The sequence below is a fragment of the Eptesicus fuscus genome, chromosome 23 (genome assembly GCF_027574615.1).
Source record: "Eptesicus fuscus isolate TK198812 chromosome 23, DD_ASM_mEF_20220401, whole genome shotgun sequence".
Classification (NCBI taxonomy): domain Eukaryota; kingdom Metazoa; phylum Chordata; class Mammalia; order Chiroptera; family Vespertilionidae; genus Eptesicus; species Eptesicus fuscus.
Genome location: NC_072495.1, coordinates 25,366,333 through 25,393,901, shown reverse-complemented (window position 1 = coordinate 25,393,901; position 27,569 = coordinate 25,366,333). Strand labels below are relative to the sequence as shown.

Below are 27,569 nucleotides of genomic sequence, written 5' to 3'. Positions count from 1 at the left end.
AGCCATTAAAGACAGGCAGTCCTGGGTTCCAGTCCCAGGTGTGCCACCTATTACCTGTTAGCCACTGCTGTAAAAAAAAAAAGACTAATAATTACTGTGTGCTCACTCGTACCAGTCTCTCTTCCACGTGCTGTGCACATATTATTTCTTTGTAAGTACAGAGGTGTGTGGTACCCAGCAGGCGTTCTTTAAAGCATTAGCTTTTATTATCACTAAATAACATGGGGAAAAAGGAAGACTACTGACTCCCAACTTGAGGGTCCCATTTTCTGCCCTGGGCGTCGCTGTCTCTGTGGGGTCGTGTTCGGCAGCCTGGTCAGCGGCGACCTCTCGGGAAGCCGGGCTCGGCGCTCCAAGGGGTACCCAGGCCCCTGAACGTCCTGTTTTCTGCCTCCCCATCACTAGCAGTGCGGGCGCAGAATTAGGAGACGGTCCCTAACGCCACGTGACCGTTTCTCCCCCGCCTCCCTCCCTCCCTCCTCGGGCCCACCGCGGGCACCGGGCGCTCGCCAGACCCACGTGTGTCGGCGCGCAAGAACCGCCAGGCGCCCGGCGCACACTTAGAAACCGGAGTGGGGCGGGGCTTCCGCCCTGACCGCGAAGGCGACCAGAGCACCCTTAGTGCCCTTAGCAAAGATGGCGGAAGACAGCCCACCGGGCGGGCCAATCAGGAGGCGAGTTGGCCGCGGGGCGCCAGAAAGCGCACGCCGGAGAAGAGCCGAGGGTGGTTTCTGCGCATGCGCCCCGCCTACTGGCGGAAAGATGTCGCTAAGCTCGGGGCTCTGGGTGGTGGTGAGCGAGCAGCGAAGAACGAGGCGGTAGGCACGGACTTCCACTTTCTGTGCATTGAACGTTGCTTTATTCGTCGGTTAATTTTCCTAACAGAGCGTTGTAAACCAAGGTCGGGATGTCCTCCTGAAGGTTCTGGCTGGGACCCATGCGGGCTCAGGGGGCACCCCCCCCTCCTCCTGCTCCCTCCCGCTTGGCCAGACCAGCTCCCCAGGCTGGGCTGCCTTCTCGTGCTCTGTGCCTCTGTGCAGCCCAGGACCTGGTTTGCGTTTGCAGGACGTGGGATTGGATGTAAGTGCTATGGTTGCTCGAAGGGTCTTTGCCTTCCAGCTCCTGGTCACTGAGCGGCCCCATGGCCATCCCTGCTGGTCGCCGTGGGCGGAGGGGCCCAGGGCCTGCGAGGCTATTTGTGGTGGGGCGGCCCCCAGCCCCTGGCTCTCCCAGATGCTGGCCCTGCCTTTGGCCGCCTGCCCGGGCAGCCTCCCCGCCAGGCACTAGAACCCATGGCACCCACCATGCACCTCTCCCGGAGATGGGAACTGCCAAGGCTTTGCTCAGGTCCGTCAGGGAGCGAGCGGGTCGGCCGGCGCCGTGGAAGGCTGACTGGCAAATGCCCTCACTGAGTTCTGTCTGGACCCCACCGGCCACTTTTGTGTGGGGCGCTCACATGAAGAGTTACTCCATGGGAGGCTGGAAACCTCAGGGCTCTCGCCCACCCCGAGCCTCCCTTCCCTCCCCAGAGCCGGGATCCCTGGAGGTAATTCCCTGTGCTTTGTCTGCATTGGAGGACAGTGGCTGGGTCCCAAAGCTCGCTGTCCCGGGAAGCTCTGAATCAATGACAATCATTAGTAATTAAATCGGCAGCCGTAGGGACCCCGGAGTTGCTGAAGTTCTCAAGGTGAGGGGAAGACCTGCTGTGTACCCCTGAGTGGGAAGCTCTGTGCAGACTGTGGGCCACCTTCTGAGATGGGGCGGGGGGAGCCCCCAAACCCCAGCCTCAGTGATAGAGAGTTTAGAAGCGCCTCTGACCCTCAGTGCAACTCCAGCAACTCCTCGCTGCTGCTCATTATGATCTAGGCTTACGGATTCATTTGGTTGCAAGTTCCTCTCCCCTGCTGCTGGCCTTGCTGAAATGTTAGCTGAAATGTTACGTTTCAGTCTCTCCCCTTTTCCAATTTCTTCCCTGCTGCCACCCCATGGGACCCCCTTCCTTGTCTCAGCTGTCACAGGTGGGTGCTGTAGGCACAGTTTTCAGGACAAACAGATCCCATCACAGTGCCCAGCCCCTGGGGACGCCTTAGTCACTGGAAAGGCCAGGAGACTCCCCTCCTGCTCTGCTCCCTCTTCCTAATCCTGAAATGAAAACTCCCCAGATTCAAGCTGAGGTCTTTCTTCTAGCCCCAGTCCCTTTGGGCGTCAGGGTGCTGGAAACATGACTGCGACGGGGGATAGAAACGGACAGGGAGACACTGAGGGAGCCAGGCCTGCGGTGGGAGGCGGCATTACATTGGGGTGGCCGCCCCCAGCTGTTTGATCTTCTCTTCTGAAGCTTTGTCTGGAAGCAGGACCTCCACGGTGAAGCTGACCTTCTTGGCGTGAATGAAGCTGTAGGTGTTGTCAAACCGCAGGACATCTGAGGGGAGGCAGAAAACAGGACATTCAGGCGATCCCGGCCAAGGGCGAGGGGACAGCGAGCTTTGGTGACTGAGCAAGGCCATGCGGTAGGCACTGAGGATGATGGTAGCATAAGCAGTGGCCCTTCACCTCCTGCAAATTCATCTACCTGGATGGACAAAGTGTTCCATAGGACCTGCCAAGTGCCAGATGCGTGAGCGAGAACCGCTTCTGTAAAAGCTTGGAAAGAGAGCGCCCTGTAGAGTGAAATTGTGTGAAAGGCCTTTTAGAGGAGTTAGAGCTTGAACTGGGCCTTGAATGCACGGCCCAGTGGTTTGAGCATCGACCTAGGAACCTGGAGGTCTTGGTTCGATTCCCGGACGGGGCCCATGCCCGGGTTGCGGGCTGGATCCCCAGTGGGGGTTGTGCAGGAGGCAGCCTGTCGATGATTCTCTCTCATTATGGATGCTTCTGTCTCTGTCTGTCTCCCTCTCCCTCTGCAATCCATAAAAGTGAGGAGCAGCATGCATAGCAGCAGTCGTGGTTACAATGATCAGAGGAATGGTAAGGATTGCTCTTTATGTGAGTCAGCACTGGGCTGGTCATCTATAGGTGCTATTTCACTATTTCCTCAAAATAACCATGAGTTCAGCATGAGTCCTGTCTTACACCCTATAAAAAAGGAGGTCACTGTGTCACACGGCGAGGAAGTGACAGAACTGGAATTTCCCTCTGGTCCGAATGGCTGCCTGACTTGGGCCCGGAAAGCCCTGCCCTGGCCCGTTTCTGACAGAAGGTAAACGGTGCAAACGTTTTGAAGCAGGAGTGTGTCCCCCCGGGAATATACACGGGCAGAGGTGTGCATTGCAGCCCTGTTTGGGAGACGAAACGCTTGGGAAAGCTCCAGTGTTCTAAGGAGAATTGCTTAAACGGTTTATATTGCAATCCATATGATGAAATGCTGTTCTGATGGTAAAGGAAAGAAGTTAGCCTCCTAAGAAATGCCTGGGGGAAATGTCCACAGTTTATCCTTTGGCAAAAATAAAAAATAAAAAAAAATGTTGCAGAACATGCCGAACAGTTGGTAACATTTGGGTTCACATAGATAGGAAAATAACTTTGGGCTTTGCTTCTCCGTCTGCCTGCCCTCCCAATGCTCCTGGATGATACTGCTCTGGTGCCTGTTCCGAAAGGCAGGCTTTCGCGTGGGGCCATACCATCCTGAACACGCCTGCTCTTGTATGCAAGGAATGTTTCTCAAACCCTGTGACAAGTGTTACAATTTCAAAAGTTCCTCCCAACATACACCGAATGACAGGCGTGAATGGATACGTGTGTGTGCATGTCCTGCTCATTATGGCGACATGCGATGGTTCTGAAGGGACAAGACTCTTCGATAAGACCTGTTAGGAGTGGTTTCCTCCGGGGAGAGGAAATGGGGCAGACTGCTTTTCACCCAACCCCCTTTTTTTGGGGGAGTCTGTTCCATTTCGGTCAAATACCCCTTCGAGAGAGCAGAGTATGAAAACAAAACAGTGAGCCCTGCCCCTTCCCTATCCTGGCCTTCTCCCACTCTTCCCAGAACAAACAAACGAACAACAGACAGACAAACTGTGTATTTCACCCCCATACCTCACCCGGCCCCTTCCCTGCCCCTAGATCGGATGCGTAGTTTAGACTGAGGGTAGATACACCACCCTCCATCTCCGAGGTGTGAAGTGAAGATGAGTCACTGGTTCTCCCTTTGCCAGAGGCCTCTCAGGGCCCATAATCCCTCTGGAAAGAGGGGTGCTTCCTCTCTGCCCTGGGTGACAAAGCCTTAGCAACCAGGCTCCGTTGCACCAGAGGCTTCGCGCTCTCGGACCAAGCACCGCCGAGATGGCTCTGCCTCGCGTGATGTTCTGCCTCAGAAGCGAGGGAGGGGCTGTTCTGCGGCCCGGGCCCGAGGGAAGTGGGGTTCCTGAATTGCATGGTTCACCTGCACACTGATCTTGTAGTCACAGACTCGGGGAGCCCCCAGAGATCCTCCAGGGGAGGGCTCCTTAACTTCTGCTGGGGGACTGACCCCCGTGAGAATCGGATGCTTTCATCAGGAGATGAAATTTTCACACAATCTCACATCCTCTGGGGCCCATCACGGACCCTCCGGGCAGAGGTTCCCACTGGGAAAGGTGCCCATCTGAAGAGACTGGCCATAATCATGCCCTCTCGTTTACGTACTGAGAAATAGATACAGGGTACCCCCCCCCCCCCACAAATGTGTACACACTGAACCACCGACAGCTCGGTGGCTGTTTCTGTACAGACTTAACCCATTGGAACGAGTCCTTATCCCAAGTGTGTGTCTGCATTTTGGGGACACCCTGTATTCTAAATTAGCTTCCTTTAATCTCTCCAAATAAGGAGGTGATACTGATTTTTAAAAAATTGTCTGTGTGAGTTATTATATTTCAGGGTAGTCAAGGGGACAATAAGGCACTATTGTTACAAAGGGGAAGGTGTTGGTTCTTTAAGATTTATAATGACTGCTCTGGGGAGTCCCTGAACCCCAGATTAAGATTTCTTGCTCTGGCTCACTCCCCGAGTTCTAAGGAGAAGAGGAAAACTTAACTGTTTAGGGGCACTTGCTCAAACCACTCAGAGAGCCCACCTGGCGTGGCTCCGTGGTTGAGCGTCCACCTATGAACCAGGAGGCCGCCCACTGATGTTTGTCTCTCTCATCAGTGTTTCTCTCTCTCCCTCTCCCTCTCCCTTCCTCTCTCTCTCAAATCAATAAAAACGGCCCGGCCGGTGTGGCTCCGTGGTTGAGCATTCGCCTATGAACCAGGAGGTCACGGTTTGATTCCCGGTCAGGGCACATGCCCGGGTTGCAGGCTCGATCCCCAGTAGGGGGTGTGCAGGAGGCAGCCGGTCAGTGATTCTCTCTCCCATCATTGATGTTTCTGTCTCTCTCCCCCTCTCCCTTCCTCTCTGAAATCAATAAAAATATTTTAAAAAAAAATAAAATCAATAAAAATGTGTGTTTGGTTTTTTGTTTTAAAGAAAAAGTCAAGCGTATATGTACACGATGACATATGCTCTGCGGATGGCCGTATCCGGGCCGGTGCTGAGCCTGTTCTTGCTGAAGCGCATGTACAGTCTATGCCTTCTCCCCCGGGACCCAGCTGCTCACTGACAAGAACGCTCTCCTCGCTGGGGAGCCGCATCACAGAGCATCTGCGAGGAGGTGGCGGCAGAGACTGGAGCTGCCCGGGATGTGGGCGAGGATACAGAATCTGAGGTGGGGGTGCTGGTGTAGACAAGCACAGAGGCCAGGAGAGCTGCCGGGCGGAGACCCTGGTGGCGCTGCTGTGGAGAGGGAGCCCAGGGCTCCTCCCACCTGCGGCTCTGTCTCCAGGACGGCCCTTCTCCCCCGGGTCCCTGCCCTGATGCTGACAACGGTGGCTGAGGCGTGTGGAGGGCCTGCTGTGTGCCAGGCATCACGCTAAGTGCTACCGAGACCGCATCACATGTAACCATCATGGGCCCTTCTGAGACAGGGAACCAGATCCCTACCGTGGCCATCAGGAAATGGAAGCCCGGGAAGGTTGAGTCACTTGCGTGAGGACTAGTTAGCTGTCAGGTTTAACTCACTGGTTTTCCACACCTAACCCCTGAGCTCTGACACAACGTATCAGGAAACCAGTTCTACCATAGACGCATTGATATACACTGAGTGGCCAGATTATTATGATCTCTGAACGCATAATAATCTGGCCACTCAGTGTTTATATATATATTAGAGCCCCGGTGCATGAATTCGTGCATGGGTGGGGTCCGGCCAGCCTGGCCAGGGGGAGGGGACATGGGCAGTTGGCTGGCCTGCCTGCTGGTCGAACTCCTGGTCGAGGGGACAATTTGCATATTAGCCTTTTTATTATATAGGACTGTGGTCGGCAAACTCATTAGTCAACAGAGCCAAATAAAAATAGTACAACGATTGAAATTTCTTTTGAGAGCCAAACTTTTTAAACTTAAACTTCTAACGCCACTTCTTCAAAATAGACTCACCCAGGCCGTGGTATTTTGTGGAAGAGCCACACTCAAGGGGCCAAAGAGCCGCATGTGACTCGCAAGCCGCAGTTTGCCGACCAAGGATATAGGATATACACTGAGTGGCCAGATTATTATGCGTTCAGAGATCATAATCATCTGGCCATTCAGTGTAGTTTCTACAGCATGTTTCTGGTCACACAAAAAAAAAAAATACATCACCAACATTCTAAATTAAATACCCCAGCCACTTCTAATATTAAATAAACATTGAAATAAATGTGAGCTATACACACATTTAAGAAAGATTAATAGCCTGACCGGCGTGGGCTCAGTGGTTGAGCATCAACCTACGAGAACCAGGAGGTCACGGTTCGATTCCCCGTCAGGGCACATGCCCGGGTTGCAGGCCTGATCCCCAGTAGGGGGCATGCAGGAGGCAGCCAATCAGTGATGCTCTCTCATCATTGATGTTTGTATTCCTCTCTCCCTCTCCCTTCTGTGAAATCAATAAAAAATATAGATGCATGTATATATTTTTAAAAGATTAATAAAACTAAAGTAAGATCATCATCTTCCAACCAGCTCATTTCAGTCCTTGGTCACTGGAGACCAGAGCCTCTCCCCAGCCCGGGGCACATGGTGTGAGCCAACTCCATTCCAGTGAAGGGCACTCACACTCGTTCTCCTGGCACAATTGAGACACACCACTGGCCTCACGTGTCCACCTTTGCAATGTGGGAAAATCCCGAGAAACGCACATAGACAGGAGGACAGTGTGCAAACGCCACACAGACAGTGGCCCCGGCTGGGAATTAACTTTTTTTTTTTCCTTCCCAGCATTATCATGAAACAACATTGAACAAAACGACGTTATTCGAGGACCTGCCGTGGTGGTGAAAAATGAACGCTTCTCTCTAAGCTTCCTGCCAGGCCAGAGATAACTACCGTGAGCATAGATCCCCCAGAATTCTTTCCTACGTACACACTTTTTAGTAACAAACGTGAGTGTGTACCGTATATGCTATGCTTCACGCTTTATTTTTTTTTTTAACATGTACGAGACATCTTACGCATCCACTTATTCTCATGAATGGGTCTGTTATACCCCACTGTGTGGATGGACCATAGTTTATTTAACAAGACCTTACTGAGGCCATTAGATGTATTGCCAGTGTCCAGGTTGCTAAGCACACCCTACATCTTTTGTGTCGATAGCTCTGTAGGCTTACATTTCTAGACGTAGAATTGCTGAGTCCAAGGGGATTTTCATCGATATTGCCAAGCTGAGCGAGGGGCAATACCTTTTCAAATGCCCACCTGCCATCCTTACGCCTCCTGCGTTAAACTTCCTGTCCACCTGCTGTGCGACCTGGAGACCAGCGACGCTCCGAGGGGTCGAGGCTGGGCTTTCCGGGACCCTGCTCACCCTGTGACCCCTACACCCCGCCAGCCAGTCCTGCCTCTCTGTGGGGATGTCTGATCGCAGTCACAAACCCAGTTAGGCCTGGACCAGACAGGAAACGGTCCCCTGTCATCACCCAGCTCTGTGACTCACTGCTACCCGGGCGAGAGTCCCACCCTGCTATTAACCAGCTACTAAGCCCGCGATTGAGCAAGTCCTACGTCTCCCCACCTGCGCAGGGGAGGGTCGCGCGGATGGGAGTTCCGCCTGCAGCTCTAACAGCCCGAGAGCCTCCGTGTCTGGAGAGAGAGGGGCCTCCCAGGCAGGCGTCAAGGACAGGAGCGTCAAGCCAGGACAGGGACACTTACAGATGCCGGGGGTGCTGCAGGTGAGGGTCCCGTCCTCGGGCACCAGGTGGGCGTTGTACCTCTGGTTGGGCAGCACCTCCGTCATCTCCCCCGCCTTCTGCCGCTCCCCCATCTTGGTCTTCAGGAAGATTCCAAAACCGATGTCCGAGCCTTCCGACGAGAACTGCCACCTGCGTGCGGGACAGCCGCCCTTTCAAGAACGCGATTAGGGAATCTCGGGGGGGTCCCGCCCTGGGGCTGCTCCCCGCCGGAGCCAGGCCACCCGCGCCTGTGGCCGCCGGGCTCGGGCCTCCTGGAAGGATCCAGAATCTGCCTACCTGAGGACGCAGCCCGGGAAGAGGATCTCGTACTCCACTTGGTGGGAGGAGGCGCGGGAGATCTGCACGCTGTGCTCGTACTGCTGCTTCAGCTGGTCGCGCACGTAGTAGGTCTTGGGGATGTCGCCCCCGTAGTTAATCTGGAGACGGAGCGTGCCGTGAGCCGGGGTGTGCACCGGGGGGCCGGCCTCCCCGGTCACCTCCAGCCCCCCGGGGGCCCGTACCTTGGATTTGCACTTGGGGTTCCCATCGGGATCGGTCATGGTGCCCCCATACTCCATGGGCACCTGGTCGGCGCTGATATATTTCAGCAAAACTTCCTTCCAGTTTGCTGGCAGGGGAGGGAAGGAAGGAGAGAGAAGGGTCACCACCGTCTACACAGAAGAGGCAGGGAAAAAGGCAACAACCCGCCGTCCCCCTCCCCGCCCCCCAAAAACAGGCCTTCGGAGCACCCACGTGCCCACAGCACGTTCCCCTGTTCAGGGGCAGCCCTGGCCCTGAGGATTGCCCTGTCCTGCCCTGCCCTGGCCAGGAGTGAGGGGACCTGGGTCCCCATTGCCTCTGGCCAGGTTCTGGTGGGAGTGAAGCGACCTTGAGAGGGTACTTAAAGGGCCCTGCACGTGGGAGAGCGGCTCATCCCTCCCAGGGAGGGGATGCACACATCGCAGTGCACCCGGGAGAGGACAAAGCAAGGAGGGAAGGGCACGCCCTGCAGAGGGAACAGCATGTGCAGACACACCATGCACCTCGCCCCATCCCCCCACCCCCACTTTCGCTACACACAGCGTGCTCAGTTGTGACTGAATGAATGCACCCATCACTGTAGGGCGACCCCTGAACATGGGTTCTCTTGGCTCAACCCCAGCCAGGATTTCACATCTGCTCCTGATTTTTGTTTTTTTGTTTTTAGCTGCCAATGATTTGGCTCTTTTTTTTTTTTTTTGTAACCAAGCCCTTTCCTGACTAGGAGAGTTTGACTCTAGCGCAACCGATGCCGCGAACCACGTCTCCGCCATCCCAAAGTCCGCAGCGAACACCAGCCAAGAACAATATTTTGACAGCGGCAACCTTTCCCTGCTGACGCCAGAAGCCACAGAAAGGCAGCAGCCCCAGGTCACGGGGTACAGCCCGGAGGACTCCGCCACCGATGCCGGCTGGACACCCACAGAGGCCGTCCGGGGCCTCGCAGCCCCGGGGATGGCAGGGGCCCGAGGCCGTGCAACCCGTGCGGTCTCGGGGCGAATGTCACCTGTGCTGCTGAGCTCCAGCAACCGGCCTGCGTGGCTGTCTTCCCTTCCCCCGGCGAAGAGCCTGTGCCGTGGCCCGCGGCGGGTTTGGTTGAGAGGGTTTTAGGTGTGGGTGGGAGAACAGACTGCACCGCCCTGCTGCCAGGAACCCTAACTGTCTCGTGCTCACAGGGGGGTGGCGGCAGCCCAGAAGCCAAAACCACCGGAGCCTTGGCGGGGATGTTGTAGGTCTTCCCCCAGCTCACGGCAGAGGTGGGATCCCGGCGGGGGAATTCTTCCCATCTCACAGGGAGAGGCACTGAGGCCACAAGAGGCAGAGCCGAGACCAGAACCTAGAAGCCCCGGGCTTTCCAGGCCGCCGCACACTTGGAAATTCTCCCCTTGCCACGTGTTGCCTAAAGGTGAACATTGAGAAACCGCCCGGATCCCCGTTCCCCACGCCCACGTCCAGAGGTGGCCTCGAGTCTCCCGCGATCGACCGAGTCCCGAGCTGCCCTTCTAGCCCCTTCCCCCACCACACACGCCGTCTTCCTGCTCCAGCCAAACGGGCTCCTGGCTGGGCCCTGGCTGCTGGGTCCCCTTGCGCCCTGACGTGCGCCCTGCCTCCTTATGAACCCAACCCCTGCCCACCTGTTTCTCTGTCCACCTCCACGACGGATCGACCGATCGACCGATCGCGTCTCAGTCTCCCTGCTGGGCTCCTCTCCTCTGCCCACCCTCAGTCTTCTGTTCTCAAGGTCCTCGCTGCTGCCTGCATTGGACGGCTCCCACATCCCCAGGCTGGAGTTCTCACCTCAGCTTCAGGCTCAAGTATCCCCAATGTCTGTATATCTACACTCTTTTTTGTTTTTTTTAATGTTTTTTATTGATTTTAGAGAGAAAGGGAGAGGGAGAGAAAGATAGAAACATCCATGATGAGAGAGAATCACGGATCGGCTGCCTCCTGCACGCCTCACCCTGGGGATCAAGCCCACAACCCGGGCAGGTGCCCTTGACAGGGATTCGAACCAGGACCTCCTGGTTCCTAGGTTAACGCTCACCCACTGAGCCGCACCGGCAGGGCTCTCACACTCTCTCTCTCTCTCTTTTAAATATATTTTATTGATTTTTTACAGAGAGGAAGAGAGAGGGATAGAGAGTTAGAAACATCGATGAGAGAGAAGCATCGATCAGCTGCCTCCTGCACACCCCCTACTGGGGATGTGCCCGCAACCAAGGTACATGCCCTTGACCGGAATCGAACCCGGGACCCTTGAGTCCGCAGGCCGACGCTCTATCCACTGAGCCAAACCGGTTTCGGCACACTCTCTTGACACTCAGCCTCGAGCTCATTCTTCCCCCGTCTTCCTCCGCTGACCTCATTGCGTCAGAGCGGCCGCACCAGGCGGACAACTCATGCCAGACACGAGGACGTCATTCTCGGTTTCTCTTCCTCCTTTGCTCCATCCCACTGTCGGAGCTCTGCTGTTTTACTTCCCAGAGAAGCCCTCGGTCCGCCCTCCGCTCCTCCTTGCTGTCTCCGCCACCCCCGCCCCGGCTTGCAACACCTGCTGCCTGGGTTGTGGCCACGGAGGCCAACTGGTATCTGCCCTTCACCATCTCCCCAGTGAGCGGTGTCTCCGTGGGAGATCTGACCCGGTGCTCCCCTGCTCAGAACTCCCCGCCGGCTCCGGGGCCTGCAGCGTCACGGCCCAGCCCCTCAGCCCGGGTTCTCCGTGACCTGCTCCCGGCTCCCGGCTCCCTCTTCAGCCTCATCCCCTGCCCGGCACTCTACGGCGGCCGGTGCCATGGGGCGAGCGCGAGGCCTTTGTTCAACGCCTTTCCCGCTGCCGGGAAGTGCCCTGCCTTGCTTCATCCGGCTCCTCTTACCCCACGGCGCTCGCCTCACCTCCTCCCTAGATCAAGTGGGCTCGGTGACTCCCTTCCCCCAGAGGCCTGGGGCGCTGCAAGGGACCGGGTCCAATTCACCTTCGTAGCCTTGGCACCTGGTCTGGGGCCTGGCACCTGGTTAAGTGCCCCAGCTAAAGGCAACCTCTGCTCCCGTGACCTGGGGCACCTCCTCTGGGCCATCGCGAGCGCCTTCTCTAGCGGGTATCATCGCTTCCTCTCACCGCTCTTCTCTCTCCTGCTGCCCTGTAAGCTCCTGGATGGCAATGCCCGGCAAGCCATTCATCTTTGGATCTACGATGCTGGGCTCAGCACCTTCTCCTAGATTGTCTGACAGAAAGGCTCTTATGGAAGCAGCTATGAAGCCCTAGCCGGTTTGGCCCAGTGGATAGAGTGTCTGCCCACGGACTCAAGGGTCCCGGGTTCGATTCCGGTCAAGGGCATGTCCCTCGGCTCTGGTTGGGGCCTGTGCTGGAGGCAGCCCATCGATGTTTCTCTCTCTCTTTCCCTCCCCCTCTCTCTAAAAGTCAATGGAAAAATATCCTCGGGTGAGGGTTAACAATAACTAAATAAAATACACTTAAAAGAAAGAAAACAGATATGAAGACCCTAGCCCAGCCCCAGCCTTCCCCCCGGGCCCCACTGCCACCAGAGCAGCAGAGGGCGGGGCCCACAAGGCCACCTGCGGAGCCGAGAGAGTGCGGGCTACTCACCTCCCAGGACCATGATCTTCTTGCGCGTTTCCTCGCTCAGGAAAGGTTTGACCAGATTGTAGGCCACGGGAAACAGCTTGGGGGCTGGAACAGAGGCCGGCAGCAGCGTGAGGCCGGAGGCAGCGCCCGCTCGGTCCCCAACAGCGTCGCCCGGGGCGCCCCGTGTCAGCCTGCACCTGCCCTAGCGCCCTGGAGCCCACGAGGCCGCCCGGGGCGTGAGGCTCAGCACGGGCACCTCTTTCGTTTCCAGCTTCGCCCTCTGCACGGCGGGCAGAGTCGAGTGGGTCTCCCCCCAGCTGGCTGGCCGGGAGGCACCGGTGCATCCTAACCGCTGAGTGGACGGGAAAGCCGCCTGCGCGCACGTCCAGGGCCCTCCGCTTCCCTGCTCCGGCTCCCTAGGTGTCACTCTCCCGAATCTGCCCGCGACTTCCTCCCGCGGAGGTCCCCGCTTACCTTTAATGACAAAGAGGCGCTTCAGTGTTTCGGGATAATTGTCCTCAACCATGCACAGAAACTGTGGGGACAAAGCAGCGAGTCTGTGGGCGCAGACCTCCGGGCCAGCGTGAGAGGCCCCGCCTCCTCCAGGCCAGCCCGTGTGCCCCCATCGCCTCGCCCACCCACAGGGCATCCCAGCAGAGGGGCCCACTCCCCTACTCTCTACCCCGCCCCGCCCCCCATCCCCACCTCCCCAGTCCTGCCCCTCACCTCTCCGTAGGTCTCTATAGCCGGCTTCCAGAGGTGCTTGAGACCAAGGCCCTCGCAGTCATAGATCATGGTGATGCTATCCACCTTCTTCCCCATCTGCAGGGCACAGGGAGCGGGACGTCACCGCAGGCTCCCGCCGCAGGAGCCCGCCCGGCTCAGGGCAAACGCCGATCGCGTCACGTGCTCCTCGTGCCCCCGGATACGGGGATACGGGCAGGGCTGCTCCCCGCTCCCTCTTCGGCCTCATCCCCTGCCGGCCCCGGCCGTGCACTCTGCAGCTGCCTGTGCCTCGGCGTGCAAGGCCTTTGCTCAGCGCGGTCCCTCCGGCCTGGCACGGCGCTGCCTGGCTTCACCCGGCTACTCTGATCCACAGCGCTTGGCTGAGGGAGGCCTCACCTCTTCCCCAGGTCAAGTGGCCTTGGTGTGTCTCCCTTCCCCAAAGGCCTAGAGCTCTTGCCCGGCCCGCGTGGCTCAGCGGTGGAGCGTCCACCTGTGAACCAGGAGGTCACGGTTCGATTCCCGGTCTGGGCCACATGCCCAGGTGGCGGCTCGATCCCCCGTGTGGGGCGTGCAGGAGGCAGCCGATCCGTGGTTCTCTCTCATCATTGCTGTTTCTCTCTCTCCCTCTCCCTACCTCTCTGCAATCAATAAAAATGTATTTAAAAATAAAACAAAACAAAACAAAACGAGGCCTAGAGCTCTTCCAGGGACTTGGTCGAATTCACCTTTGCAGCGTTGGCGCCTGGCCCGGGATTTCCCGATGGAGATAAGCATCCCAGGACCCCACTGTGGCCCAGGCAGCACCCCCGCCTGCCTGGTTATCCATGTTCTCAGCCAGTAAACCCCGGGAGGATCCAGATGGCATCTGAGGGCCCCCGGGTTCTGCAGCTCGACCTGGCGGCCTCCCTGCTCCCCCGTGGGCAGCACCACGGAGCGCTCGGCCCGTGCGGCCGTGTGCGGCCGGTTCTCGCGTGCGCAGAGGGGCTCTCTGTCCAGCCTAAGCCCTCCAGGGCGCATTCCAACCTCGTGCCTCTTCGCCTCCCCAGCCCGCGGGGTCCCTGCTCACACCAGCCTTCAGTGACTGTGTGTGGGTGACAGCGGTGACACGGCCCCACGCTGATTGCACCCTGTCCTTGGATCTTGACAGCTGCCGGAGGGGAAGGAAGGAGGAGAGACCACGGCGGCAGCTCCAGCTTGCTCTCCAGCACCCTCCTCGGCGAGGAGATCAGACATCCGTGTTTGTTTGTTTTTAAATACAGAGTTAGGGCGACACGGAATCTCCCTTCGCTCATCCGCACCCGCGACGCCCAAACACTTGTCTGCGGACCAAGATCTCACGGTGCCCGGGAAAGTGAGAAGAACCCCAGGAATGCCGTTACGTTCTCTGGAAAGCGACACCTCTCCCATTGAAAGGACTGCCCTTTATCCTGAGATTTTTGCCGTCCCTGTGGTTTTGGGGGTGAAGGATGGTCATGGTAGCGGGCAAAAATTTTTTTTTTTAGCCCTGACCGGTTTGGTTCAGTGGATAGAGCGTCGGCCTGCGGACTGAAGGGTCCCAGGTTCGATTCCGGTCAAGGGCATGTACCTTGGTTGCGGGCACATCCCCAGGAGGGGGCGTGTAGGAGGCAGCTGATCGATGTTTCTCTCTCATCGATGTTTCTTTTTTTTTTTTTTAATATATTTTATTGATTTTTCACAGAGAGAAAGGGAGAGGGATAGAGAGCTAGAAACATCGATGAGAGAGATACATCGACCAGCTGCCTCCTGCACACCCCCCACCGGGGATGTGCCCGCAACCAAGGTACATGCCCTTGACCGGAATCGAACCCGGGACCTTTCAGTCCGCAGACCGACGCTCTATCCACTGAGCCAAACCGGTTTCAGCTCATCGATGTTTCTAACTCTCCCTCTCCCTTCCTCTCTGTAAAAAAAAAAATCAATAAAATGTATTTTTAAAAAATTATTTTTAAGTCCTTCCAGGGAAAAATTAACATTTGGCAACATATGTCAGTCCCGAAGAGTTTGAAATGTCACTGGCCCATGCCATCCCGAGGCCCAGGCCTCAGCCCTGAAGCTGCGGGTAAGTCCCCGAGGGACGTCCCTGCTGCTGCGTGGCCGACCGACCGCCTCTCCCGCGATCGGCTCGCTTCCAGCCGCGCCGAGTCTACTCGCCTTTTCCGTCTGGCTGTGGCACTCCTGCACCAGCCGCTCGCAGTCCCGCATCTTGGTCTTCAGCAGGTCCTGTTTGGTGGCCGAGAGGAGCAGCCCCCTGGCATCCAGGGGCCCGACGATGTCGTACCAGACGGGAGAGCCCTCCTTGTCGTAGCCACACATGCCCCCGGACAGGTACAGCCGGACCACCTGGGCAAAGACACGGAGAAGGCCGCCTGGTCAGCAGGCGGGGGCGGGCACCTTCCCCGTACCCCACGGCCTCCCTCTGGGCTCCCCAGGCTCTCCCTCCACAGCCTGCCCCCGGGGGCCAGTGGGCACCCATCCTGGGGACCATTGGGGCCCACTTGGCACGGTCAGAGCTTTCTTCTGGGGTTCCGGGCCCCCCACAGACCCAGGACGCAGGTGCTGGGCCTCATGACCTCACCGCGGGGTAGGCCAGGACCCTCTGTCCTCACCTCTGGTGGCTGCCAGGTTAGGACGTTGTCGATGTCCTTCTGCTTTCGGAACTCCACGTGCTGCAAACACACAATCCGGGCTTTATTTTTCATTTTATTTTATTTTTTAAAATATATTTTATTGGTTTTTTACAGAGAGGAAGGGAGAGGGATAGAGAGTCAGAAACATCGATGAGAGAGAAACATCAATCAGCTGCCTCCTGCACACCTCCTACTGGGGATGTGCCCACAACCAAGGTACATGCCCTTGACCGGAATTGAACCTGGGACCCTTGAGTCCATAGGCCGACGCTCTAGCCACTGAGCCAAACCGGTCAGGGCACAATCAGGGCTTTAAAAAAGGGAGCCCAGCCCGGCGTGGCTCAGCGGCGGCGCGGCGACCCAGCCAGCGAGAGGTCACCCGTTCGATTCCCGGTCAGGGCACATGCCCGGGTTGCGGGTTGCAGGCTCGATCCCCAGTATGGGACGTGCAGGAGGCAGCCGATCTATGGTTCTCTCTCATCATGGATCTCTCTCTCCTTCTCCCTTCCTCTCGGAAAGCAATAAAAATATTTCCTTTTTTTTTTTTAAACATTCTGCTTTAAAAAAAAAAAAAAGGAAAGCAGGACAGGGGGACCTCTTCATAGACATCTAGGCGGGGGTGACAGCATGAAGGGGTGCGTCATGAGAAAGCCACGGGCAGGAACGCAAAGAAAGGCCCTGCCAACACGCATCCCCGGCCAGCCCAGGCCCAGGAAGGCTCCGTGGCTCCAGGGAGGGGAATGCACTTTTCCCAGAGGGATCGGGCGGCCGCGGTTGGCTGACACTCAGAGCTGTCACGCCACGCCACAGGCCGCGACGGAGGTGGGCGGGGCGGGCGAAAGGCGTTCAAGCCCAGTGCGCTTCCGGCGGCCGCCACGGGATCCGGAGGTAAGTGTGGGGCTCACCTTCCGCAGCATGGCCTCGGACTTCTGCAGGTCGAAGCTTCTTGCTGTAACGGGGAAACGTGGTCAGGGTTAGGCCAGCACCCTGGGTGTCGGGGGACACACAGCCCGTCCCTGTTCCCATTCCGGGGCCAGCTCCTCTCCGTCCACACCCCAGCTGGCTCTCAGATCACCCCGCAGGTGGAAGCTCACGTGAGGACCTTCACTGGAGGCGTCTAGAGAAACCACAGACCCTGGAGAGCAGGTCAAGGTTCGGGGCCCCGTGGGAGCAGCCTTGCAACTTCAGGGTCAAAAGAGGTGAGCCCCAGTGGGTGCAGTCAGGTGGAGGGTCTTATCTCCTCTCGGGGAAAGTGGACCCTGGACTCCCTTATCAGGTAGCCTTCCCCTGACACCAAGCTAATCTCTCCCACAGTCTAACACCCAATCCTGAGCACTTGACACACAGTTCAAAGGTGAGCTGGCCGGCCGGCGTGGCTCAGTGGTTGAGCGTTGACCTATGAACCGGGAGGTCACGGTTCGATTGCCGGTCAGGGCACAGGCCCAGGTTGCGGGCTCGATCCCCAGGGTGGGGCGTGCAGGAGGCAGCCGATCCATGGTTCTCTCTCATCATTGATGTTTCATCTCTCTCTCTCCCCCGACTTCCTCTCTGAAACCAATAAAAATATATATATATATTTAAAAAGCTGAGCATAGCTGTCCCATCATCTGGGGTAGAGCTGGCAGAACATCCCAGTAGGATGGAGGGGTTGGTGAGGTCCCCGTCGACCTGGCCGTGTCTTCCAGGGACAGACGCCTCCCCCAGTGGGACACAGGGGGCCCTCCTGCCAGGGTTCCTGGAAAATTTCACATTCAAGTTCCCCGAGGCCAGCTTTATCTTATGCACGAACCCCCCCCCCGCAAAGTTGTCCTGCTAAAGCTCGAACACAAAGACCTCCCTGACCCCCACAGCCACCTGCTCCCAGACGGTCCGAGTGGCCATTTGCACTCAGTCCTCCCTGCGGTACCGAGTGAAGATCCACACGGCGATGCTTAGGGCAGTGATGGCGAACCTATGACACGCGTGTCAGCACTGACACGTGTAGCCATTTCTGATGACACGCGGCCGCTGAGGCAGCCGCATGCCGAGGATGAAACATTTGCTGCTCCTGAGGATGAAACATTTGCGAAATCATGTTTTTTCCTCAAAGTGACACACTACCCGAGTTATGCTCAGTTTTTTGGCGAAGTTTGACACACCAAGCTCAAAAGGTTGCCCATCACTGGCTTAGGGAGTGGCTGTCAGCCACGTGACAACCTTCCCAAGACTGGCAACGACGGTGCAGCCCCCCGAGTCCCCTCCTCTGCCCTAACGCTGCCCATCCGTGGGTCCTTCCGCCATTCCTCACAGCTCGGGCTCAAGTTCACCCACATCACTCAGAGCCCCTCTTCCATCGCGTTGAACCGAGCTGAGCACGGCGCCAGGTGCTGCCTGCCCTTCTCCAGTAAAAGCCCAAGGACCCTTCTTGGCAATGGTCCCACTCTTCACGCAGGGGGAACTCAGAGTCCACGGAACCCCCGCATCCTTCTCAGCCGTCCTGCCGCTAAGCCTTCACCCCCGATGTGGCGAGGTGGTTTTCTGGCTCCACCCCGATCCGATTTCATCTTGTTGCCCGTCAGCTTCATTCCATCCTTCGTTTAAAGAGTCTGGGAGAAACAGATTCTGACCAATTCTGTCATCTGACCTATGAACGGTCCCTCCCAGCTGTGTGTCCTCTGTGGATCTGACCAACACCAACATCTGCTGGACGGCCCTGGAGCCTGGGCCACAGAGGCTGTCCTCTGGCCTTTTTTTTTTTTTTTTAATATATTTTTATTGATTTCAGAGAGGAAGAGAGAGGGAAAGAGAGATAGAAACATCAATGATGAGAGAGAACCATTGATCGGCTGTCTCCTGCACACCCCACACTGGGGATCAAGCCTGCAACCTGGGCATGTGCCCTTGACCAGAATCGAACCCGGGACCCTTCAATGCTCTATCCACTGAGCAAAACTGACCAGGGCTGGTCCTTTTCTTTAAAAAAACACAAATATATATATATTATTGGTTTCAGAGAGTAAGAGAGAGGGAGAGAGAGCTAGAAACTTCAATGATGAGAGAGAATCATTGACCGGCTGCCTCCTGCACGCCCCATACTGGGGATGGAGCCCACAACCCGGGCATGTGCCCTGGCTGGGAATCTAACCGTGACCTCCTGGTGCATAGGTCGACGCTCAACCACTGAGCCACACCGGCCGGGCTGCTGCTCTCTGGCCCTTTAAGCGCTGCTCGCAGGGGTGCCCAAGCATATTCCCTGACTGTTCTCGTGAAATTCAGGGCACTCAGGATGCCCCGAAAGGCCTGACCCCTCGCCCCGCCTTTCCTCGGCGCTGGACACACGTGTGCAGAACTGCACAGTCCTCGCTCTGGACGGCCCATCATGTGCCAGCGTGGCAGCAGGGGGCGGCTCTGAGAGGAGCAGAATCCAAGGTTGCACCTCAGCCTCTCCCCATCCCTGCCTGACCTTGAACAAGAGACGGCACTTCCCCGACGGGATCACCTAAGGAGCTAGAAACACGTGGCAGATGCGAGGCAGCCTGCTATCGTGACGGGGAGCATGTGGAAGTGGGGAATCCTCCGGAGGAGGGACACCCCTCGCTGTGCGAAGAGACCTTATCTTCCCAGCGAACAGGAGTGGCGGTGGACTGTGAGCCCCCTTATCTCAGGGTGGCTCTCGGGGAACCCTTATCTGCCCGGGTCCAACATCCAGGGGCTTCGCGGGCCCTCCCTCAGCTGCCCCTTGGCTCCGGCAGCACCTGGCCTGGTCCCTCCCCACACCTGCTGAGTCAGGCCCCTCCGGGGGCTCCTGCTGCCCTGGGCAGGGGCAGCTCAGAGGGTGACTTGGGCCCTGGCCGGTGTGGCTCAGTGGATAGAGCGCCGGCCCGAGGACTGCAGGGTCCCGGGTTCGATTCCGGTCCAGGGCACGTACCTCGGTTGCAGGGCTCGATTCCCCGCCCTGGTCGGGGTGCGTGTGGGAGGCAACCAATCGATGCGTCCCTCTCACATGGATGTTTCTCTCTCGGTGTCTCTCCGTCTCCCTTCCACGCTCTTCAAAAAAAATCAATGGAGCCGAAACCGGTGTGGCTCAGTGGATAGAGCGTCGGCCTGCAGGCTGAAAGGTCCCGGGTTCGATTCCGGTCAAGGGCATGTACCTTGGTTGCGGGCACATCCCCAGTAGTGGGGTGTGCAGGAGGCAGCTGATCGATGTTTCTCTCTCATCGATGTTTCTAACTCTCTATCCCTCTCTCTTCCTCTCTGTAAAGAATCAATGAAATATATTTTTTAAAAAAATCAATGGAAAAGTATCCTTGGTGAGGATTAACCAAAAACCAACCAAACAAACAAATAAACAAACAAATGTCAAAAAGGTAATAAAAATAAAGGAAGAAGTGTAAGAAGCGTGGCTCAGGGAGGGCCCTGCCTGAGAAGCCCGCCCAGGAGCCACCATCCGGTTTCTCATGTGACCCCTCGCTAGGCCTGGAAAACGAGGCGACTCAGACCTGCTCTGCCCGCTCCGAGGGTTCCACCACTTCCTTGTGTTTATCTCGCCACCCGACTCTCCTCGCTGGAGTGCCCGGAGCCCAGCCTCCCGCAGGGAGAGGCCCTGGAGACGCGTGTGTCTGCTCTCAGGGCCCGCGGCCAGGGGGACACTGAGTCTGCCTGGTGGGGAGCGGGGGGGGGGGGGGGGGGGGGATGGAGCCCCAGCTCACACCTGGGTTAGAAGAAGCTATTCCACGGCATGCACCTTGCAGATGCTTCCTTAGAACCAAAGGGGGGAAAGGAAAGGTTTCTGAGAGAGAGAGAGAGCGAGAGAGAGAGAGAGAGAGAGAGAGAGAGAGAGAGAACAAAAACCCTAATTGAAATTCATAGCAGAGTCTGGCCAGCCTGAGCTCCTGCCCGGGAAAGGGGAGGCACAGATGAGCGCCGAGGGGGTGCCTCCTCTGTCCGCGGAGGCGCGGCGTGGCGTTGGGGGCAGCCGTGGCTTCCTGGAGGGGACCCTGGTTTCTGCCCTGATTCTGCTTCACAGGAGCTGTGTGCCTTCAGGTGAGTGTCCGCCCCTCTCTGAGCCTCAGTTTTCTCATCTGGCACAGGAGGCTGGCCCCACTCTGCCATGGTCCTGCAAAGTTAGAGAGGTGATCCCAGGCCTGGGGAGCGGGGGGTGCCTGGGAGACCAGCGGCAGGAACCCAGGCTGACCTCCTCTTAGATCAAAGAGAGCGTCCTAGCTGGTGTGGCTCAGTGGATAGAGCATCAGCCTGTGGACTGTAGGGCCCCGGGTTCGATTCCAGTCAAGGGCACATGCCTGGGTTGCGGACTCGATCCCCAGTGCGGGGCATGCAGCCGATCAATGATTCTCTCTCATCATTGATGCTTTTATCTCCCTCTCCCTTCCTCTCTCTGAAATCAATAAAAGTATATTTTAAAGAGAGAGAGAGAGAGCGAGAGAGAGAGAGAGAGAGCCGCCTTGCTGTCCACAGCTCTCTGAAACCACACTTCTCCACCTAACAGCAGTTGGGTAGTTGGTTTGATGATCTGACAGCTGGCCCTTTAAGGCCCTGCTGGTTACTCACTCTCTCCACCCACCCACTTGTAGCTTCAGTAAACTGCTGGGCCAAAATACCCTCCAGCCCTCCGGCTGGGGGTGGGGGGTTGTGGGTTTGTAGATTGTTTGGGGGGGAAAGGGCAAGTGGCACTTCCAGAGGTGCAGAGCCCCACGTGGCTCTCCTGGCTGCACCTGCCTTGTAGTTTCTCAGAACATGTGCCAGTCTGTTCCCTGTCTGCACGGAAAAGGGAAACCCAGCTCCTCACCAGCCCCGAGACTCTGTGCATGTGCGTGCGTGTGTGCGTGTGTGTGTGTGTGTGTGTGTGTGTGCGTGTGAACTCTGCAGACACTGACTGAGCATCTGGGGTGCGTGGGGCACTCTGATTGTCCTGTGTCTATAGATAAACAATCAGGCATGATTTGTACTTTAATTTTTGAACTATGGCTCCACATCACAACTTAATCTCTGCTAATCTAAGAAAGTGGAATTTATTCTCTATTATTTTTATGTCTAGTAATAAAGTTTCTATAAAGAAGGGAGGAAAAAAAAAAAAAGTGCGCCAAGCCGGTGTGGCTCAGTGATTGAGCATTGACCTATGAACCAGGAGGTCCCGGTTCGATTCCCGGTCAGGGCACATGCCCAGGTTTCGGGCGAACAGGAGGCAGCCGATCCATGATTCTCTCTCATCAGTGATGTTTCTCTCTCTCTCTCTCTCTCCCTTTCCCTTCCTCTCTGACATCAATGAAAAAATATTTTTAAAAACAGGAAAAAAAAAATGTCATAAGAACCAGAGAGAAAGGCAGGTGACTGGAATCTCAGGAGAGGAGAGGGTCAAGCACAGAAGGACGTCAGGCGTTCGGGCAGGGGTTGAGTTTGACCCTGATGCGAACAGAAACGTGGACGTGGCACCCCATGCCCAGAGCTCTGCCACGTCACATCTTACAACGGGCAGGGAGCCCTGTCTTGTCCTGCTGTCAGAGAGGGGGCGAGGGCAGATGCTCACCCCTGCCCAGGGGCCACAGCCAGGCTGGAGCAGGAGTAGAATTGGCACTCGGGACTCTGGTGCCGGGCGGTGGCTTGAGGGAGGTCTTGTCCACCTGGTTCAGGCCGAGTCTCCCCACGATCCCCACCTTCAAGCTGCCTGCACTGCAGGTCACAGCAGCAGGCCTGCCCCCCAACAGGCCACGGAGGGGCCCACCAGCCTCCCCCGGGAGCCGGGACCCTGGTTCGAAACCTGCCTCTGCCTCCGACGTCCCACGTGCCGGGGGGCCTTTCTCGGCCTTTTCCTCAGCCTGTTTCCCCGAGCCCGTCGGCAGCGTGGCTGGGGAGAGCCCTGGGCTGGGACTCAGCCAACCCGGGCTCTCGTCCCCACTCTTGGCCTGCAGCTCAAGCACCGTGTGACGTGGGGCGAGTTACTTCACCTCTCTGAGCCTCGGTGTTCTCTCTCCAGGAGGAGGGTGAGGTTATGTAATGGCCGGGGGCCCTTTTGCCCCTAAGGGTTGGCTACTCCGGGTTCTCAGATTGCCAGGCCCGGGGTTTCCAGAGGGTGCTATTGTGTGACCCAGGACGAGCCCTGCCCCAGCCTCCCGCAGCCCCTCCCCCCTCACCTCGCAGCCAGCGCAGCAGAAAATGGTCATCGGGGTCCGGCAGGGTGGGCAGCACATCCCGGACATTCTCCCGAAACTGTAGGGAGAGGCAGCGGGGTGAGTGACAGGTCCCGCCCGCTGCCCTCTGCCCAGGACTCTCCACCGGGGCTTTGCTGACCTCCCCGCCCCCCTCCCACGCCCCCTTTCACCACAAGTCAACTCTGCAGACGCTGGCTGAGCATCGGGGCTGCGCGGGGCACTCTGTCTGTCGTGCGAGTGGGAGCCGGGCAGCAGGAGGGGGTGGAAGGGAGGAAGACACTGCGCCTGCCTGGCTGCGTGCCCGCCCTCTCCACGGGGTGGGCCGGCGGGCGTCTTCTCCGCGAACGGAGATGGGAGACACCGTGGGACCCGCCGCAGTCATTGACCAGGTATTCCCCACGTGCCCAGCGCTGAACTCGGCACTTACCCTATTCCTGCCTCACTCAGAGTCCCTAGAGGTATCACCGTCCCCATTTTACAGATGAGGGAATCGGAGCTCAGAGAGGGTAAGAAGCATGCCTGAGGTTAAACAGCAGAGCTGGACGCAAACCCGGGTCTGTCAGAGGCCGGAGCATGGACTCTTTCATGGTTTTCCACGCCACCCTCCCCCCTCAACCCCTCAAACCTCACTTAGCAATGGAAGGGGAGCAATGTTCTTGGCAGAGCAGAGGGAAGGGGGAGTTTGATTCTGACCGGGGCCAGGAACAGGGTGGTCTCACATGACTTCATTTTTTTTTTTAAATGGCATTTGAGCCCGGTTGGCGTGGCTCAGTGGTTGAGCGTTGACCTATGAACCAGGAGATCGAGGTTCGAGTCCTGGTCAGGGTACATACCTGGGTTTCGGGCTTGATTCCCCATGGGGGTCGGGGGCGGGGGGCGGGGGGCGTGCAGGAGGCAGCCGATCAGTGATTGTCTCTCAACATTGATGTTTCTGTCTCTCTCTCTCCTTTTCCCTTCCTCTCTGAAATCAATAAAAAATATTTTTAAAAAATGGCATTTGAGCTGGTCTTGAAGGACATCAAAGGCCGCGGGAGGAGGGAGGAGGGCTCTCCAGGTGGAGGGAACAGTCCAGGGGGAAGCCATGAGGGTGGGAAGGTGCAGGGAGTGTCACACGGGGAACGTGGACAGTGACCCCGAGGGCTGGCCACGCCCACTTCCAACGGTTCACCACCCCCCGTCTGTGAGCACACCTGCTGCCAGGCCGTCCCGGGGCCCAGCGCTCCCAGCCACTCACCTCTCCCTGTCACTGACCCCCGGGGCAGCCGCAGAGGGGGCCAAGGAGGACCAGCCACCTCTGCCCCTGGCCCAGGTCAGCCAAGGACTCAGACCATCCATCCCCCAACAACTGCCAGAAGCCCGGCCGGGCACACTGCTCAGCCAGGGCCCGGGCATGAAGCCGCCACTGACCAAGGACCCTCCCTAGCCCCCGGGTTCCAGTGAAATCACCACCTGATCGAGTCCCTTCTCTGCCTGGCTCCCCCTGCCCGTCAGCAGTACAACCCAGAACCTTCCTTTCCAGCCTCCCTGGCATGGGGCGGCCCGGCCTGCGCAAAGCCTTCCTGGCCCGTGCCTCGGCCTCTGTTCCCCTCAGCCCGTGGTCGGCAAACGGCGGCTCGCGAGCCACATGCGGCTCTTTGGCCCCTCGAGTGTGGCTCTTCCACAAAATACCACGGCCTGGGCGAGTCTATGTTGAAGAAGTGGCGTTAGAAGACGTTTAAGTTTTAAAAATTTGGCTCTCGAAAGAAATTTCAATCGTTGTCCTGTTGGTATTTGGCTCTGCTGACTAATGAGTGTGCCAACCACTGCCCTCACCGTTCCCAGCCACGGAGCCTGCAAACCTCCAGACCGGACCCAATCGGCCCTGGCTCCAAGAACAGCCAACCTCGCCCTAAGCCCAGGGGTCGGCAAACTCATTAGTCAACAGAGCCAAATATCAACAGTACCACGACTGAAATTTCTTTTGAGAGCCACATTTTTTAAACTTAAACTCTATAGGTAGGTACATTGCTATTAACTTAATGAGGGTACTCCTAAGCTGGCCTTTGCTAAAAACCCAAGGGGCCAAAGAGCCGCGTGTGGCTCGAGAGCCGCGGTTTGCCGACCACGGCCCTAGCCTGTTTGGCTCGGTGGATAGGGCGTCAGCCTGTGGACTGAAGGGTCCCGGGTTCGATTCCGGTTAAGGGCACGTGCCCAGGGGTTGCAGGCTTGATCCCCAGTGTGGGGCGTGCAGGAGGGCAGCCGATCCATGATTCTCTCTCATCACTGATGTTTCTATGTCTCTTTCCCTCTCCCTTCCTCTCCGACATCAATAAAAACATATTTAAAAAAAAAAAAAAAAGAAGAACAGCTAACCTCCCCTCTTCCCAAGGGCGACAGGGAAGTGGAGATTCAGGGGGTGGGGAGGGGATGCCTCCTCCTCTGCCCAGGTGCCAAGGCAAAGCCAGGCTGACCTCCTCGCCTGGAGAGAGAGAGCCTCAGACCGAGTCCCAGGCGGGAGAGGGGCGGGATGGCCGCACAGCTCAGCGGGACTGGCCTCCGCTCCCAGGAACCCCAACCCCTGAGTCACCGCGGGGATCCCAGACCTCCCCGCACAGCATCTGGTCCAACCTCCTTTCCAGCTCATCCGGGGGCAGGCAGACCGACGCAGGACGAACGGACGGGCTGGCCCGAGGTCGCCGGGGGACGTGGACCGGGGGCAGGGGCCACCCTAGGAGGTGTCCAGGGCCCTTCCCATCGGTGCCCCTGCCCCCGGTGCAGGAAATCCTCCCGGAAATGCAAGGAAACCTGGGGCCCGGCTGCCAGTCCCGAGACGAATGTGGCCTTTGTGCCCCGCGCTGCCTCCAAGGGCTCCGAAGCAACCACATCTCCCCAGGTGGTACCTCGGAGGGCTCGCTCGCTCGGGGCTGGGGCCGGCCGGCCGGGGTGCGCAAACTTCCCCGTGCCCCTCGGCGGGCGGGCGGGCACGGGGGGGGGGGGCGGGGGGGGGGCGGCGGGCCCCAGGTGTCTCCGGCTGCTGCTCCTGCGGCCGCCTGCCCGCCCAGGACCGAGGACGGTCGCTCGCCCCTCGCCCAGACCTCCCGGGCTCGCCGCCGCCGCCGCCGCCGGAGGGAAGGGGCCACCGCCGGGGCCGGGGCCGGGCCAGGATGGGGCTCACCTTGGCCAGGGCCTCCTCCTGCTTGGGGCTCAGGTCGCCGACTCTTCCGCTCATCTTGGCTCGGGCTCGGGCTCGGGCAGGCGGTGGCTGCTGCTGCTGCAGCGGATGGAGCTCGGACTGGCTCTCTGCTGTCGGAGTCACCAACGTCCCAGCCTTTAGCCGGGGCTGCTGGCCGGCCGCCAAGCCCCGCCTTTTAAAGGATCCCTAGGGGCGGAGCAGGGGGAGGATGCTCTGACTCCCCTTCGCCCTCCTGAGGTCGGAGAGAGAGACGTGGGCAGGAGGCCAGCAGGAGCGCCCGGGGCCAAGCCCAGGCCAGAGGGCATCGGAGGAGCAGGAAGTCTGGATTCCAGTCCCAGATTTATCTTCAGCTCACGGCCTGGCCTGGGGCGAGACACCTGAGCTCCCTGGGCCTCAGTTTCCCCATCGAAGTTCTGTCTAATGGGCTCTTCTAAGATCAGACCTCCATAGCACAGGACCTCTCTCCCCCAGACGCAGGGAGCTTGCCTGGGGTGCCACTAGGGGAGGGGGGCGGAGAGATCAGGTCCCCTAAGCCTAGCCATCACCCTGACTCTGGGGGAACGGTGGTATTCATGGGCCGTCTCTCTGGGGCCCTCGCCCTTGTGTTCTGCCCTGGGTTTTGGACAGGGACGACGGCCAACCCAGCGTAGAGCCTGCCGGTGTGGACAGCCTGCTCCTCCTCACCACGGGGACTGGCCTCCTTGGCTGACCTGGGCCGGGGGCAGGGGTGGCAGGTCCTCATTGGCCCCACTCCTCCGGCGGGTCAGGCAGGCCGAGGGGGCGAGGAAGTACCTCGTCTTGGTCGCTCTCCCCCCTCCCCCCCCCAGGATCTGACCTTCCCGGCACTTGGAGAGCTGTTCCTAAGTTGCTCGCACCCCCGCCAGCATGGGAGAATGCTGCAAAGGCCGGGTTCGAGTTCTAAATCCTCCACGTCGACGAGGCCTAGTCAGCTAGCCACGTCACCTGTCGGAATCCGAGTGTCTCCATTCGCTCAGTGGAGGCAGGTGATCTGGACTTGCAGTCGGCAGGAGAGGATAAAGGGAGCTAAGGGCAGGGCCTCGCACCCGGCTCTCCCCTGGGACCACTCCCCGGGCTGCTGGCCAGGCTCCCTCCGCCGGCGGTGGGGGGGGGTGGGAGGGGGTGGGGAGGGTGCAGGGTGGACAAGAAGGAAGAAAGTCATGGGCCGCCCGGCCAGCCGTTGCGGCTCAGTGGTTGAGCGTTGAACCTATGGCCCAGGACAGCGGTCGGCAAACCGCGGCTCGCGAGCCACATGCGGCTCTTTGGCCCCTTGAGTGTGGCCCTTCCACAAAATACCACGTGCGGGCGCGCACGTACAGTGCGATGGAAACTTCGTGGCCCATGCGCAGAAGTCGGTTTTCGGCTCTCCAAAGAAAAGTCCATCGTTGTCCTGTTGATATTTGGTTGGCTCTGTGGACTAATGAGTTTGCCGACCGCTGGCCCAGGAGGTCAGGGCTCGATTCCCGGTGGGGGCACATGCCCAGGTTTCGGGCTCGCTCTCCAGTGCGG

The 27,569-nt window shown here is 58.3% G+C and overlaps 1 protein-coding gene across 1 annotated transcript; it reads right to left on the bottom strand.

Annotated features, from left to right (window-relative positions):
• Positions 1–836: 836 nt before the first annotated feature.
• SEC14L2 (SEC14 like lipid binding 2) lies at positions 837–26,136 on the bottom strand. The gene is made up of 12 exons (XM_054712718.1): positions 26,025–26,136; positions 22,853–22,928; positions 16,631–16,674; positions 15,705–15,764; positions 15,250–15,438; positions 13,078–13,173; positions 12,826–12,886; positions 12,373–12,456; positions 8,750–8,856; positions 8,526–8,665; positions 8,209–8,378; positions 837–2,422 (listed from the first exon to the last, which is right to left on the bottom strand). The coding sequence occupies exons 1-12, from the start codon at positions 26,076–26,078 to the stop codon at positions 2,292–2,294; spliced, it is 1,212 nt and encodes a 403-aa protein (XP_054568693.1). The 5' UTR covers positions 26,079–26,136; the 3' UTR covers positions 837–2,291.
• Between the last annotated feature and the right edge of the window lie 1,433 nt (positions 26,137–27,569).